Raw genomic sequence first — 14,786 nt, 5'->3', positions numbered from 1 at the left:
GGTTCAATAGCCATTGTCTTTGTTGAATCATATTTTTCCCACATTATTTTATTTAAAATAATTTTAAGGACTTTCCTATTATAGTGGAAAGTTCTAAAATAAAATCTTGTTTGATTTTTAAATAAACGGACTGGTAGCAATTGTCTACAAGGATAGTAATAGACTAAAATCAAGTAGGACATGTCCTTTTATTTATTTATTTGTTTGTTTATTACATTTCTAAACCGCCCAATAGCCGGAGCTCTCTGGGCGGTTCACAAAAATTAAAAACATTCAAAGTATAAAACAACAGTATAAAACCATAATATAAAATACAATATAAAAGCTCAACCAGATAAAAACAGCAGCAATGCAAAATTACAAATTTAAAACACCAAGTTAAAATACTGGGAGAATACAAAGGTCTTCACCTGGCATCTAAAAGCGTATAATGTAGGCGCCAGGTGAACCTCCTTAGGGTGCTCATTCCACAGCCGGGGTGCCACAGCACAGAAGGCCCTCCTCCTGGTATTTATTTATTTATTTATTTAAGGATTTTTATGCCGCCATTCAGCCAAAAAAGGCTCTCACGGCGGCTTACAAAAGTATTTCTTGACAGTCCCTGCCCCACAGGCTTACAATCTAAAAGACATGACACAAAAGGAAAGGGGATTGGGAGGGAGGAGGAGGAGGGGGAAAAGGAAAGCAAACTCAGGCACTACAATCTTAGTTGGAAAGTTCAGCAGTTACAGGTGACAGCAGGAGGGAGGGGGCTCTTAGCTGGAGCTGGACCCAGGCACTGTGGAGAGGTGCCTGGCTGCTGCTTCCTCCCTCACTGGTGGCCTCTCCAGAGACAGTTGGTAGCAGGAGGGAGGGGGCTCTCAGCTGGAGCCAGGCACAGTGGAGAGGTGCCTGGCTGCTGCTTCCTCCCTCACTGGTGGCCTCTGCAGAGACAGTTGGTAGCAGGAGGGAGAGGGCTCTCAGCTGGAGCTGGACCCAGGCACGGTGGAGAGGTGCCTGGCTGCTGCTTCCTCCCTCACTGGTGGCCTCTGCAGAGACAGTTGGTAGCAGGAGGGAGAGGGCTTTTAGCTGGAGCTGGACCCAGGCATGGTGGAGAGGTGCCTGGCTGCTGCTTCCTCCCTCACTGGTGGCCTCTGCAGTCACTTCCTTTGGCAGGGGCTCACAGAGAAGGACCCCTGAGGATGACCTTAGGGTACATATGGTATATCACTTGCAAAAGATTAACTACTATTTAAATAAATACACTTTTGATTGCTACTTTTGATTGCTACTTTTCTAAAACTAGGCTATTAGGTTACATTCTGTGGTATTTAAACATTAAAATGTTTAAGAAATAATGCTTTTGGAGCCAACTTTGAGAAGTTTTGCTGTAGTGTGCTAAATCTGAGGTGAACTGATTGAATAATGAGCCCACATTTCACTCTGCTTAAAAGGTGGTTGGTGGTTTAGACAATGGAAGTAGAGAGTTCTGCCCAGAGTAGAGATAATCAGAGCTTGGCAGAACAATAGCGGTGGGTCTAAGACACACTGCCACTTTTACTCCCACCCCCCTCCAATGTTCTATAGCTAGCATGTACATGCTTGTCTCTGCCTACTGGGACTGTCCCAGCAGCAAGGCTAGCTTGCTTTAGCTAGCAGTGAGTCATTGGGCTAGGAAAGCAATCGGCTACGTCTGCTTTTCAACTTAGAAAGTCCTCCATGGAGACAATAATTGTATCTTTCCACTACCAGTTGCACGAAAATTTCCTTTATTGCTTCACTCCACAAGGCCGCACACTAAGACTCTACTGCCACTATACTAAAATCCTAAGGTCCATTTGGCTTAATACAGTAACTCTATTGGGTCTCCAAGAGAACAGCCTTTGTGGGATTATGTAGTCTGATACTGTGTATATTCTGATACTGCAACTCCACTTAAAAAAAAAAAAAATATTATTACTTTTCATTGCAGAACGTGAGAAGGATCATAGTTCATCTCGGCCAAGCAGCCCTCGTCCTCAGAAAACCTCTCCAAATGGTTCCAATAATAGTCTTGGGAACAGCAGTAGAAATAGCAGCCAGTCAAGTTCAGATGGAAGTTGCAAGAATGCTGGAGAAATGGTTTTTGTGTACGAGAATGCAAAAGAAGGAGCTCGAAACATAAGAACTTCTGAGAGAGTAACACTTATAGTGGACAACACTCGATTTGTTGTAGATCCTTCTGTTTTTACTGCACAGCCAAATACGATGTTGGGCAGGTTGGCATTGCTTTTTATTGCATACACATAAACTCAATGTTGTCAGAATTACTGTTAGGAACAAATGTGTCAGTTTTCTTTCATTGTTTTTTTTTAGTTCCGTTCTTCATTGATCCTAACCAAATATTTCAGTGCAGCATTCCAGATGCAATTATCCTCTGTTGGTCTCTGTTGCCCTTTCTCTTATGAAAGGAGCTTAGCTGTTGGGTGTTTTTATCCTGAGATAAGTCTGTCCTTGGCTCAGTTCATCTGGAGAGAAATATACTCATATGCAGTAGTTAAGTAATCTGATGAATGCCTTTACTCATGTGAAATTACCTGTGGTCATGTTGTTCTGCAGTAAAGTATCAGATTCATTTCTGGGTAGTGTGTCATAGTAGGGACATACCTAGCCACAGCATCCTTGTATTCCAGAAAAGGCCAGTTTAAAGTAACTTTTTATGGAAATGCTTAGCAAAGTTGTTGCTAAGCACATCCAAGAAAGAGAGATAGTAAGACTTCCGTTGAATTGTTTGTTGCCCATTAGAAGATAGCGATCTTTTAACTGAAAGCATTCTTATACATCCCTGGCATGGATTAAAGACACATAGTAGTTGAAAATGATTTTGTACTCAATATGGGTTTGCTCGTGTATAATCTGCTTGTATCTTATTTGAAGTAATGAGACCCAAATAGCCGGTCTGCTTAAAATCTAAGGGAAAGTTCCAAGAGTTACTGATCCCATGTGGTTCTGAATTTGCTATCCTTCTTTCTAAAGTTTTACCTAGCTAACTTGAACATTAATCAACTTCATATATCTGAAATAAATATTAAGTGAACTTTTTTATATATAGGATGTTTGGATCAGGAAGAGAACATAATTTCACACGGCCCAATGAAAAAGGAGAGTATGAAGTGGCTGAAGGAATCGGCTCCACTGTGTTTCGTGCTATTTTGGTGAGATCACATTACATCCTTCCATGTTCACAATTTTTTTCTAAAAATATATTTTTGTGTGGACATAAGAAAAACCTTGAACAGTCCTCCTATTATATTCAGTCCCACACAGGTTTGTAATTGAGGCTGACTAAGGACACCTGCAGAGCAGTGTTTCATTGTACATGGCATCTCTGTTTCATTCTTACATAAACTGAATGACATTGTTTGAAAGAATAAATGTAATATGAAAATCCTTTGCAATGCAGCTTTGTTTCCAGCTGTGTAATCAAAAGGCTTAGACTGAAATCAAGGGATATAAAAGACTATCTATTTTTAGATCTGTTTTGTTGACTCCAAAAATAGGGGAACATGTTTCTATAGGAAAGCTTATGAACCTTTTTTAGTATGGCAGTTGAAATAACTTATTTCAAGTAGTGTGAAAACTGCTATGGTGCCAAACATTGTAATCTCTGCACTGCCTTGCAGTCCAGTTTCCAGTATTTCTCATCGTCTCATTGAGGAATCCCTGATTAGTATCCAAGAAACACCAGAGTTCCCCAAATACATACTTGTTTGTGGGTGGATGGGTAATGGGAGGAATTAAATCCTTGGCTGATCATGTTGGACAGATAGGCTTCTGTGGATAGACATTTCCTAAGATGCACAAGCCCTAGGCTTTCATAGGGTTAATATGAGCACTTTGAATTGCACCCAGAAACTAATCAGTGTCCAGTGCAGCTCCAGACTTATAATCCTTTGTTTCGACACCTCGCTGCTACAGTCTGCATTAGATTTGGGTTCAGGGTGTGTATTTTTAATTGATTTTTTTTTTTTTTACAAATAATACAGTCTGCCATCGCTATCATATATTACATTAAAATCTATATTTTATTTATTTATCCACCCACATTATGTCTTGTTAGCCTAATAAAACTTTCCATAATGAAGATGAGACTGGTGGTATTAAGACTTCTTTGTGCCTAATCATATAGGTTATAAACTGATGCAATGTTGTATAGAAGTCTTCCTTTTAGTTAACTTTCCTGGTTGCCTTCTTGACTAGGGTCAATGTTCTGGGTGCTTTTTAAGACAGTACCATGTTAAGGCATGATACTTACCTAGTTCTGTTTTAAGGCAAAGAACAAAATGTTAGGATTTGTGAAATTGAAAGCTTTTCAGTAAGACATAAGATGCTTCCTCCTACTGTTTGTGTAATATCGCTTTTTTTGTTTGTTTAAGGATTACTACAAGACTGGGGTGATACGTTGTCCTGATGGAATATCTATTCCTGAACTAAGAGAAGCTTGTGACTATCTCTGTATTTCTTTTGATTATAGTACTATCAAATGTAGAGACCTTAGTAAGTAAAATGTTGAAATTGGATTACATATGTATAAAATATTAGATTATAAAATATTGTAAGACCTAGACCTGAGCATTTATCTTTATAAAGCTCATTTGGATTGAGTTGTTTTGTTACAACTTTTGTTAGTTGTTGTAATAAGCATTTATGCCTGTTAAAAACTGTTCTTTACTGTATCATTTATTTATTTCAGTCATTCTTACTTAGCTTTGTATTTTAATGTTTTTAGGAAGCTTGAGCTGCCATGTGAATGTCAGCCATTTCATGGCTTGCTTTTTCTTAGAGCAAAATTTATGCAGCAATACAACCAACTAATTTTAAAAGAATAATACAGAATTTCCAAGTGGCTCTCTAGATCTATCTTTATATTAAACATATTTACTTAAAATCATGATACTGAAGGGGAGGAACCAGTGGGAAATCAGTTGAGCCAAGGTATCCTGTATTTAAATTTTCCTAACTGATGCCTGCTCAACCATAAAACCATACCATCTGGCTTCCTTATCTAATAAGATAGTAGTGCCTTGTCATTTGTATTGAAACACGTAGTACTAATTTTTTTTAATATTCTCTCCTCTGTTTTCTCTAAACAAGCTTTCAATAGTAATGGGTTTGAATGCTTTTGATTTCAGGCGCTCTTATGCATGAATTATCCAATGATGGTGCTCGGAAACAGTTTGAATTTTACCTTGAAGAAATGATACTCCCACTTATGGTAGCCAGCGCTCAAAGTGGGGAAAGAGAATGCCATATTGTGGTACTCACTGATGATGATGTGGTTGACTGGGATGAAGAATACCCTCCACAGATGGGGGAGGAATATTCACAAAGTAAGTCAGCTGGTTCTCTTGAAACTGATTTTGACTCAGTGCTGTTTATGCAAGATATGATCACCATCTCTTCTGATGGTTTTAATAACAATTGAAAAAGACCACTGCAGAACATCTGATGGTGATCTCTAAGAGAAAATATTTCCATAAAAGAAAAGGTAGATGCAGATAATAAATTCTGTGTATATTGTAGTATATTTAATCTTCAGTGTGGGGAATTCTGTGCTTATATAACACTTTGTGTTCCTTTTAACTTTTATATTTAAGTCTTTGAATCAGTCTTTGTCTAAATTCCATCAGCAAAGGTTATATGTAAATCACAGCAAACTTCAGTTGGTTTAGTAAACCAGCTGTGAGAATGGTTCATTATAGTTAATTTATGAAATATTGAAGCATGAAGAAAGGAAACACCAAGAACTCATACCATTTTCTATGCAATTGATTTTCTCCTACTACCCAGTTAGAAAGAATTGTTAGGGTTCGATACATTATAGACTTTTAAAGAGATCTAAGGCTCTGGCACTATCCTGAACTTCCTTGTGTTGAACGGAAGGCCTGAAGTGCCCTTTTAAGTGTGTTTGAATGCACAAAGAATCCTCCCTGCAGTCAGGAACCCTGATAGTGCAAGGTCCCTGAACGTATTTCGAATTCTAAATACGTTCAGTTGAATGCATGAAGAATCCCCCTTCCAGCTCAATGCAGGAAGGTTGGAGATGAAGGAGGTTCATGGAGGTGAGGGGATGGGCGACCCAATTCTCCCTTCCAGAGGTTCAGTCAATAATGGCTGAATAGGGCTACTGTTTGTGTGGCAGAGTAGATAACAGAATATTTTAAGTAAAATTGCAAACCTTTTAACACTGGTGCAGAATACATTAGTTCTTTGTCCATCTTCTATGGAACCAGGGGTAAACACTGCAGCTTATTCACCCATGAAATGTTTTTCTCCCCAGTTATTTATAGCACAAAATTGTATAGATTCTTCAAGTACATTGAAAACAGAGATGTAGCCAAATCAGTCTTGAAGGAAAGAGGTCTTAAGAAGATTCGATTAGGAATAGAAGGTAAGAGGTCTTGGAATTGCTTTCTAAGCTAAATCCACAGTAAAACATCAGTGTGTGCACACTTCTGCTTTTATACAAGTGGTATAAGAGATGGTTTACCAAAAGGCGGATACTTTTTAAAAAAAAAAAGAAAAGAAAAAAGACAAGATTAGCCTCAATCTGCTACTTGACTGATAACTGATAGTATTGGCTTTTCCATGATCAAGATCCATGTTTATATTGGTAAATCTTTCTGCATAAAATACCAACTTCAGGCTTACCTTGATCCAAAATTTACTTTTATTTATTTGAGATATTTCTGCATGGCTTCATATAATAAAATCCCTTAGTGATTCAACATAGCTTGAAGTTTCAACATAGAATGTATTAACATGAGGCAAAAAGATGTTGCTTGAAGGTACAGAGTGCCAGTAATCTCTTCAATGAGTGGTGGTGAAGAGGAGAACCTTGCATGCAATACTGCTAAAACTAGCCTGTCTGCTGGTTCATTGCATTCTCTCTGAAATGTCCTGATGGTGAAATACTTTGAACTGAAATGTATAAGAAGATCTTTTCTTTAATGTTTTAGGTTACCCCACATACAAGGAAAAAGTTAAGAAGCGGCCTGGTGGAAGGCCAGAAGTAATCTATAATTATGTCCAAAGACCTTTCATACGGATGTCATGGGAGAAAGAAGAAGGAAAAAGTCGGCATGTTGATTTCCAGTGCGTAAAAAGTAAATCTATTACCAACTTGGCAGCAGCTGCTGCAGACATACCCCAAGACCAGCTAGTGGTGATGCATCCGACTCCCCAGGTGGATGAGCTGGATATCCTGCCCATTCATCCTCAACCCAGCAACAGTGATGTGGATACTGAGGGACAGAACTTGCCACTCTGATCCAAAGTCTTGGTTAAAGAAAAGCATGCTATTATAAAAATGACGATGCTGTAATGAGCTCATACTGCACTGCAATTCCAGCTTCTCTCCATTGTGTAATGAACATAAAATGTTTTAGGATATTGCAGTATGGACTTACAAAAGACCAAAGTGGGATCTGATTATGGTTTGTAGGAGTACATGTGTAACATCATGAGGTTCAGTTACATACCTGCATTTGTTTACCAGTAAGTAGGTTTTGTGGTATTGGTTGTATGGTGGACTGTCCTCATCATAAGGCTCTGTCAGAAACAGCAGGATTTGAAGGGTGTGGTTTATTCAGTATTTTGGTACACAGTGGATGAAATGCAGACTTAAATTAATAGTGGCACTTTATGAATTGTAGGCATACAGAATTCTCAAAGCCATTTTTATAATCCTGATGCACAATGTTGACTAACAGAGTGCTTCTTTTGGAGGCTTACTATTCAGCTAAATGTAAATAGTTTGTTCGGAACAGAGGTGATGGAGCCTACTTAACTTTGTTCTCTTACGGATGAGCACAAAATTCTTGCCACTGGGGCTTTTGGGTTGTGATCCAATGGCCTCCTTTTTCAGATTTATCCAGTGAAGGTTTTTCATGTTTGATGTGAGCCATGTTCAAGGTCAGGAACAACTGATATGGGCTTTATCTTTAAAAAAAAATTGCCTTACCTTAAATCTGTTCACAGAAATATTTATTTATGGAGAGTTTTTTTTTCATATGTGTCATGGAATAGGAAAATGCAAATCGTTCACTCTTCACTAATTAACTGATTGTAAACTCAAGTTTTTCATTCAAATAAAAAATTTCCATTATTTTAATATTAGCTGTGAAACTCATTTGTAATACATTCTTCTGACATACCCACTAGAATATTAACAGAAGAATTCAAGTTCAGTTCTTCTCCTGTTTTTCACAGATGATATAAGACCTAATGGATCCATGTCCCCACCCCACATCCTGCCTGACACTCGGAGGACCTATAGAGATTACTGGGCTAGATGGAGAAATGGCCAGGCAGCTTAAGTTGCTAAATAAGTTGCAATATTCAAATATAAAATTATAATACTAAAATCTTATATGCAGCTGTACAAAATTGTAAGACCAGTACAACAAACACCGTTTGTAAGTGATCCAGCAGAGTTTAGTAAGTTTCCAGGCTTACGCTTTCCCACGTGCAAAACTATTCAGGAGTGTGTGGTGAAGGAGATGCTGCTATATACTACAGGAAGGCATCCAAATTTATTATCATTAGGGTGTTAATTGGTATTCATGACTATAGAGTGACACTTGCAATATGGGGTACATGAATATTACTCAGACCTGATCTTAAGTAGCAATATAGGAAAGACCTATGGGCTGTACTGCTTCCTGCTAATATTAGGCATCCATCTAGTTCGACTGGGATGGCTAAGACATGCTTTAAGCAAGAATGAATTATGGGTAGTTTTGTTTAGGGGCATTATCAAATGGGTCCCGCTCCTCACTCAACATAGCTTTTGCAGTTCTAAAAGTAATCCCAGAAACATCCGTTTTCAGATCAGAACAGGTCAGAGCTTGAGCTCCCTTCCATGAGCTTTGCTGACCTGACATGTTCCTGAAATGAGCATTTTCACTCATTTTGGAATATTTGTGGAGCCATGAATGCCCCGTTGCGCAAGCAGTCGGTCGTGCGAGCACACAGGTACAATAGGGCACTACCTATAATCTCCCCTTGTTAACTTGAGTACTCTCCATGTTGTGTAGGAACATAATTGGGGACAATATGGAGTTAAACAGACAACTCAAATGTTCACTGAAAATAGTTACTAAGCCTGGCTTCCGCTTACTGAAAGGAGAGGAAATGCCTATTTCATCATTGTTATCCTTCAGTAAAAGGGAAGATGAGTCCTTAGTAGTTAAATATTGTCACATGACATGAAATATTGCAACACTATCCCACTACCCCATTTCCTAAAGCTTCTCATTTTCCTTCCAGCTGCTTCAAATCTTCCCTTGGGCCCATGACATTTAGTCACACACATCTCTACATGTTAATATTTCATGCTCTACTTTTCTTCCTTAATTCAAACTGCTAATCTACTAACCTGGATAAGTTGCTGTCAATGTGGATGCAGTGCACTGGTTCACAACTCTTATTTGGAGTTTCTGGAAAGGAGGAAGAGCAAGACAGCTTTCAAGCCTGTTCTATACTACCATTTTGTTATTGGGTACAGCTGCCAGAAGACTACCCTCTGGAATAAGAGGGTTGTGAATGTGAAGATGCTTATCAATGTAACAAATGGTAACAGGGCATTGACACTTGCAAAGTGAGTTTGTGTCAACTCTGGAGTTACATATTTGTCCTACTGTAATGCTCAGATGGCAATAGAGTCTCCTTCCAAGTAACTGGGGTCTCCTTGATGGGAACATGAAGCAGCACTAAATGCTGTTTTTGCTGGGATTATTTGTTGCCGTGGTATCTAGTCCAACGCACTAAGCCAATTCCAGAGCATATGCGTAAAATACGGTGTTAAAAGCCAGGGGCACACCAGCCAAACTTGTGTTCCGCCATGTGAAGCAACAACTTCTCAGGTAAGCACCTGGTTTCCCCCTGACGTTTTAAGGCATGATCATTAAACTATATAGGCTCATTCCCACTCACCCACCCATTTTCCCAGTGGTGGACTAGAAACTGGTAAGTAGAAGGTGAAGATAGTGCTATTAGTCTAGGAAAACTGGAAAGCAAGGAGCATGTAGTGTGGGAAAGCAGTAACAAAGACTCTACCTCAACTTTTTAAAATGTGACTAGGTTCCCTTATGCCTAATAAGCCTGCTTGCCTTAACAGACAACTTTTGTCACTTGAATATTTCCTATGTGCCACACAACTCTTTCTGTGCTTCAAAAGCTAAGCTAGGATCTTTTAAACACTTTACTGCAGCAGCACCTTGAAGGAGTTGCTGTTCTTCTGTGGCTTGAAAAGTTCCAGTGCCAGTTTCCAACAAGTACTGGTTTGCTCAAAATGGCCAATGCTTGCTGTTCGTCTTAATATCATCATTATGCACTTCATACAGAAGTTTATAAACTAAGTAGATGCAATTTAGAACAAGGGAAAACATTTTATTTTAAAAATATTTAACTGTCTAATACATTACACTTCAACAATATTTATAGTAAAGGATCTTACAAGAAACAATTTTGATACAATAGTATAAGAAATATCCATTATCCACATGGGGGACTTTTCTCTTTAGTGTAAAAACACACCATACAGCTGAAATGACCATTTGCATATAAAAGCTACCAGTGATGCCAGTGCTTAGTTTGCACAGTGATCTTAAAATAAAATTTAAAAGTTGACACAACAGAACCCAAAATATACAGTTAATGCAAGCTATACACAGCTAACCAAATCAATGATATAGGAACACTGTAGCAGGTTGATCTCCACTTGGTCTGAAATTACACATGGGAGAAGGATGACGGTTCTCTTGATATGGCTTAAAACATCAAAGCAATTCAACAAGCTTCACAGATTGGAGAACTCCACCAATAATGCACTTTGAAATATCCAGATGTCAAAGCTATTGGGTAGCATTTACAAGGGCCATGGTAAATCACTAAAATCAACTGGGCCCCCAAGACCGGCATCAGCTTCCAAAAGGCTCATAATAACTGCCATTGCGGCCTCATCGTTGCTGGGGCTGCTGGATCCTTGGTCATTGTCTATCATATCAATGCCTATATGTGAGTTTTCACCTGGAAAGAGAACAATTCTTTTTAAAGCTAGAGCAGATTGGAAAGAGAACTGTTAATCTTCCTTTCATACTTTGTATAGTATACTTAAGACAATGACTGAGAAACACCTAGTTGCAAGCTAAGAAGCTGAAGGTATTAGTGCTCCCCTTATTCTTACGGCTGGCTGTATGAATGAATGCAATTTTTATTGTTAAAGCCATTAATACAATAGCCCCTGGAAGCAGAAAATATGGGATAAAATACATAAAAACACAAAATGTTTAGAACAATAATTCATCATCAATAAAATTTATTATTTTTCATACAATGTGGGAAATCAGCTGAAGTTTAGAAGCCTGAAGGGTGAATTTTGCCAAGGCCCATAGTTGTCTCCCTTTTATGGGACGTAAACACATAACACATAATTCAGAATTGATAAAACATCCTTGTGCATAGGGAGTGAGAAGTTAACTTGAATTTTAGAAGCTGAGAGGGCGAGGTTCACCAGGGCCAATTGGATTGCACTATTATGGGATGTAAACAGAAAACAGATTTTCTCCATGAGGACACATTCTAAAAAATCTATTCTAGCCATAGAGAAAAGACAGTAAAACAATGGGGGAGGTCTTCCAAGAATTCACTGCCACACAGAATCTAGTCATAAGCTAATTTATTAAAATGCCCTTCTAAAATGGCAGCTGCCATTTGTTTGCATCCTAAGTCAGGTTATGGCATTTCTCAAGGTAAAATTGGAGAGAAGTTTCAAGTGCCTCTCAAGTTCAAATTTAGATTTAAATCTTGCACAGCAGGGCACTATCTTGTTTTTTGTGATAGCACACCGGTCAGATTGAATAGACACACTATAAACAAGTTCTCCGAATATCTGCTTGCACAAAATAAAACTTAAAGTGGAGAACTGCTCCAGGGGAAAAACCATGATGTTGGTGTTGATAGATTAATCTCTGGAGCCAAGTTTGAGAATCTGTTGACTCAATTCCCATTTGCTCTACAAGACACTGTTTGGGTAAACAGGTACTTGAAAGAGAAAATACTTTAAGCCAGTAATTAAAAATCCTGGTGACAATGGTAGAATTGACTGCTATTGAGCCAGTTTCTGCTTGTAGGAGTGGTGTAGGGGTAGCCATGGGAATATTCAGGATCATCCTCCACAATTTCAAAAGTATTCCATATCCAAGGAAATGTTCAAACCCCATATTTCTCTTCACATGCAAGAAACATATGTTTTTATTTTTGTATATAAAATTGGCTATACTTGACCACCACCTCTGTACATCAGAACTTTAGTACTCAGTTTAATTGTGGAGCAATCTTTTTTCAGGCATTTGTAGCGGCCAGCCCAGCTATTGGATCTGGAAATAATAAGCCTAAATATCAATACAAAGGGACTTGTTCAATAAAGTGGGCATCAATTATCCACTTTGATTTTCCCATAATTGATGGAACCTGTTGCTTTGTTAACAGAAAAAGAATTAATTACCAGCTGTATCTCTTTGAGGGAAGCAGAGGTCTATAATTTGTAGTACCCAGCGGACAGCCTAATGGATGGTGTATTGGGGGAGAATGAACAACATTAACTAGATAGGTAAAATGCTTTTCCCAGTCTGCTTTGGGTATCTTGGGATTTATGAAGGGCATCCTATTTAAGCTTCCGTTTATTATCTTCCAGAAAGCTTAGTCATCTTCTGTATTTATAGCTGTTTCCAGTCTATGCCAAAGATGCCTTTGAAAAGAAAGTTTCTTATTCCTAACTCCGCTGTATTTTTTTCCTTATTGATGACTACTGCTCACTGTATCTATGTCAGCATTATACTGTCAGAGTTTTAGCTGTAATGGCCTACACCTACAAATAACTAAAATGTTGTAAGGGGGAAAGGATCTCACAATACTTTTGCTAACCCTTTAGACTGCCTTAGATACATTTTAGGGTTTGAAAAAAACAAGTGATTGACAGAATTGTTGCTCTGTCTCCTTTGTTCTGTTTTGATTGGTTTAAGCAGTGTTTGGCTAGTGACCTTTGACATTCCCGGGATTCTATCAGTGCTAGTTTGCACTCTCCCACATGTTCACAGAGACATGGTTTGCAGAACATAGTGAGTCATCACCTTTGTTTGCTTCAGAGTGGCTTGTCACGATGTCCGAACCCAGTGCAGTTTTCTTCAGTATGGTTTGTTAACCATGAACAACCCATACTGGGAATCCATGCATTCTTCGGTTGTTCAGGGTAACTTCTTGTAACATGTGAATCCGGCACAATGGGCTTGTTCACATTACACGGGAACCCACAATGGCTGACTAGCCATGCACTCGGGTTGTTTTGCAAACAACCCCCACTGCATGGTTGGTGTGCCAGACAGATGATCAAGCGCACCACCCACAGTGGTGTTTTCTCTTGCTTCTCTCTTAGGGTTTCCATCTCCCTCAAGATCGCTGAAGCAGCGAGAGTGACCTTCACCATTAAGTGGGGTGGGCATTGGGTTTCATATGAAGCTGCGGAGAGGCTGGCATGAGTAGATGGGGGATCAAGAGTGTTCACTCTTAAATGCATGGGCATCAACGGGGGTATGTGAAGTTTAAATTACCCTCTTCCCAATGGGATGCCCACCCCACTTTTCAGGGTAGACTACACCACCTGGAGTCGTCCCGCACCTAGCCCACCCTTACCTGTGCCACCCTCCCCACTGTTTCATATGAAACTATACACCCACCCTACTATTCAGCAAAGATCACTGAAGCAGTTTCTAGATTGACAGCCCATTAATTTATTTGGTCTTTCGCAACTGAGAAAGCGCTCTTTTGCCTGCCTGATACATAGAGCTTTGCCATGTCAATGGCTGTCTAGGCTGCAACTGTCAACAACAGTGGGGATCACAGCATCCATGTGTAGCAACATGGGGAAAGGGGACCGGATTGGCTCTTTGAAAAGTGATTCTCAAATTTTGGACTGTTGTACTGACACTTCAGCATCCCACATTTCATTGCAGACGTCTCTGATTCTCCAGCAAAGCACCGAAAGACTTTTGTAGGGGCCATCCACCCCTTTTCACGACTCCAACAGAAAAGAATTTTAAAAAACCAACCAATTTGTGTACTTCCAAAGCACCAGGGAAATAAGATTGTGAATGGAAAAAATATGCAGAAAAGGGAGAGCAATTGGAGCGAAAAAGGAAGCCAGAAAAGTTTCCCTCCATAGGAATGAGGATACAAGGAGGTTTATGCTATAAAGGCCCATGGGATACATGTTGGGACGACTAAGGGGAAAACAAGCCACGGCAAACCACAGAGCACCTAATTGTCTGTCGGGGGTAACGTGGAAGCAAGCAAGCTGCACTGTGGCTTATTTTTAGGGTAGCTTATTGTGCAAACTCACCCAATATTTATGTTAAAGGAACTTTTCTTAAAACTGCAGTCTGACTTTCCCACAGTAGGACCCAGACATAAAAATCTGTACCACCCAGTTCCCATTCCCCTTTTCTTTATCTGCCTGTGCTACTTTCCATATGTTTGCTTACCAAGAATGGATGAGTTGTCAGAATACGGATAGCCCGGATTGTCTTGGATCTGGCTAGATAGTAAACTGGCAGGAGGAATGTCTGGAGTTCCACCATTCAAAATCTAAATAGAAATTAAAACAAAACAGAACAAAGATTTTAATGTCTAGCATAATCTGTGTGCTGCAGACTTGGTATATTTTACACCCATGGTCCTGTTTCAAGCTATGAAGTTTGCAGAACCAAAGT

The 14,786-nt window shown here is 39.2% G+C and overlaps 2 protein-coding genes across 5 annotated transcripts in view; one reads left to right on the top strand and one right to left on the bottom strand.

The window, feature by feature from the left end:
• The window catches only part of BTBD10 (BTB domain containing 10), a 37,439-nt gene extending 29,308 nt beyond the window's left edge, over window positions 1-8,131 (top strand). For all 4 annotated transcript variants that reach the window (XM_063117299.1, XM_063117297.1, XM_063117298.1 and 1 more), the window contains 6 exons: window positions 1,952-2,237; window positions 3,071-3,173; window positions 4,395-4,515; window positions 5,151-5,348; window positions 6,299-6,409; window positions 6,978-8,131. In XM_063117299.1, the coding sequence (XP_062973369.1) occupies window positions 1,952-2,237; window positions 3,071-3,173; window positions 4,395-4,515; window positions 5,151-5,348; window positions 6,299-6,409; window positions 6,978-7,288 (1,130 nt within the window). In that variant the 3' untranslated portion in view covers window positions 7,289-8,131. The remainder of the gene's footprint in view (window positions 1-1,951; window positions 2,238-3,070; window positions 3,174-4,394; window positions 4,516-5,150; window positions 5,349-6,298; window positions 6,410-6,977) is intronic.
• Window positions 8,132-10,395: 2,264 nt separating this feature from the next.
• BMAL1 (basic helix-loop-helix ARNT like 1) overlaps window positions 10,396-14,786 on the bottom strand; it is a 59,142-nt gene continuing 54,751 nt past the window's right edge. Inside the window, exons 18-19 of the mRNA XM_063117295.1 lie at window positions 14,559-14,661; window positions 10,396-11,049 (exon numbers count right to left, since the gene is read on the bottom strand). Coding sequence (XP_062973365.1) covers window positions 10,889-11,049; window positions 14,559-14,661 — 264 coding nt within the window. The 3' untranslated portion in view covers window positions 10,396-10,888. The remainder of the gene's footprint in view (window positions 11,050-14,558; window positions 14,662-14,786) is intronic.

This window comes from Elgaria multicarinata, chromosome 2 (genome assembly GCF_023053635.1).
Source record: "Elgaria multicarinata webbii isolate HBS135686 ecotype San Diego chromosome 2, rElgMul1.1.pri, whole genome shotgun sequence".
Taxonomy (NCBI): Eukaryota; Metazoa; Chordata; class Lepidosauria; order Squamata; family Anguidae; genus Elgaria; species Elgaria multicarinata.
This window is presented reverse-complemented; position numbering and strand designations above follow the sequence as displayed.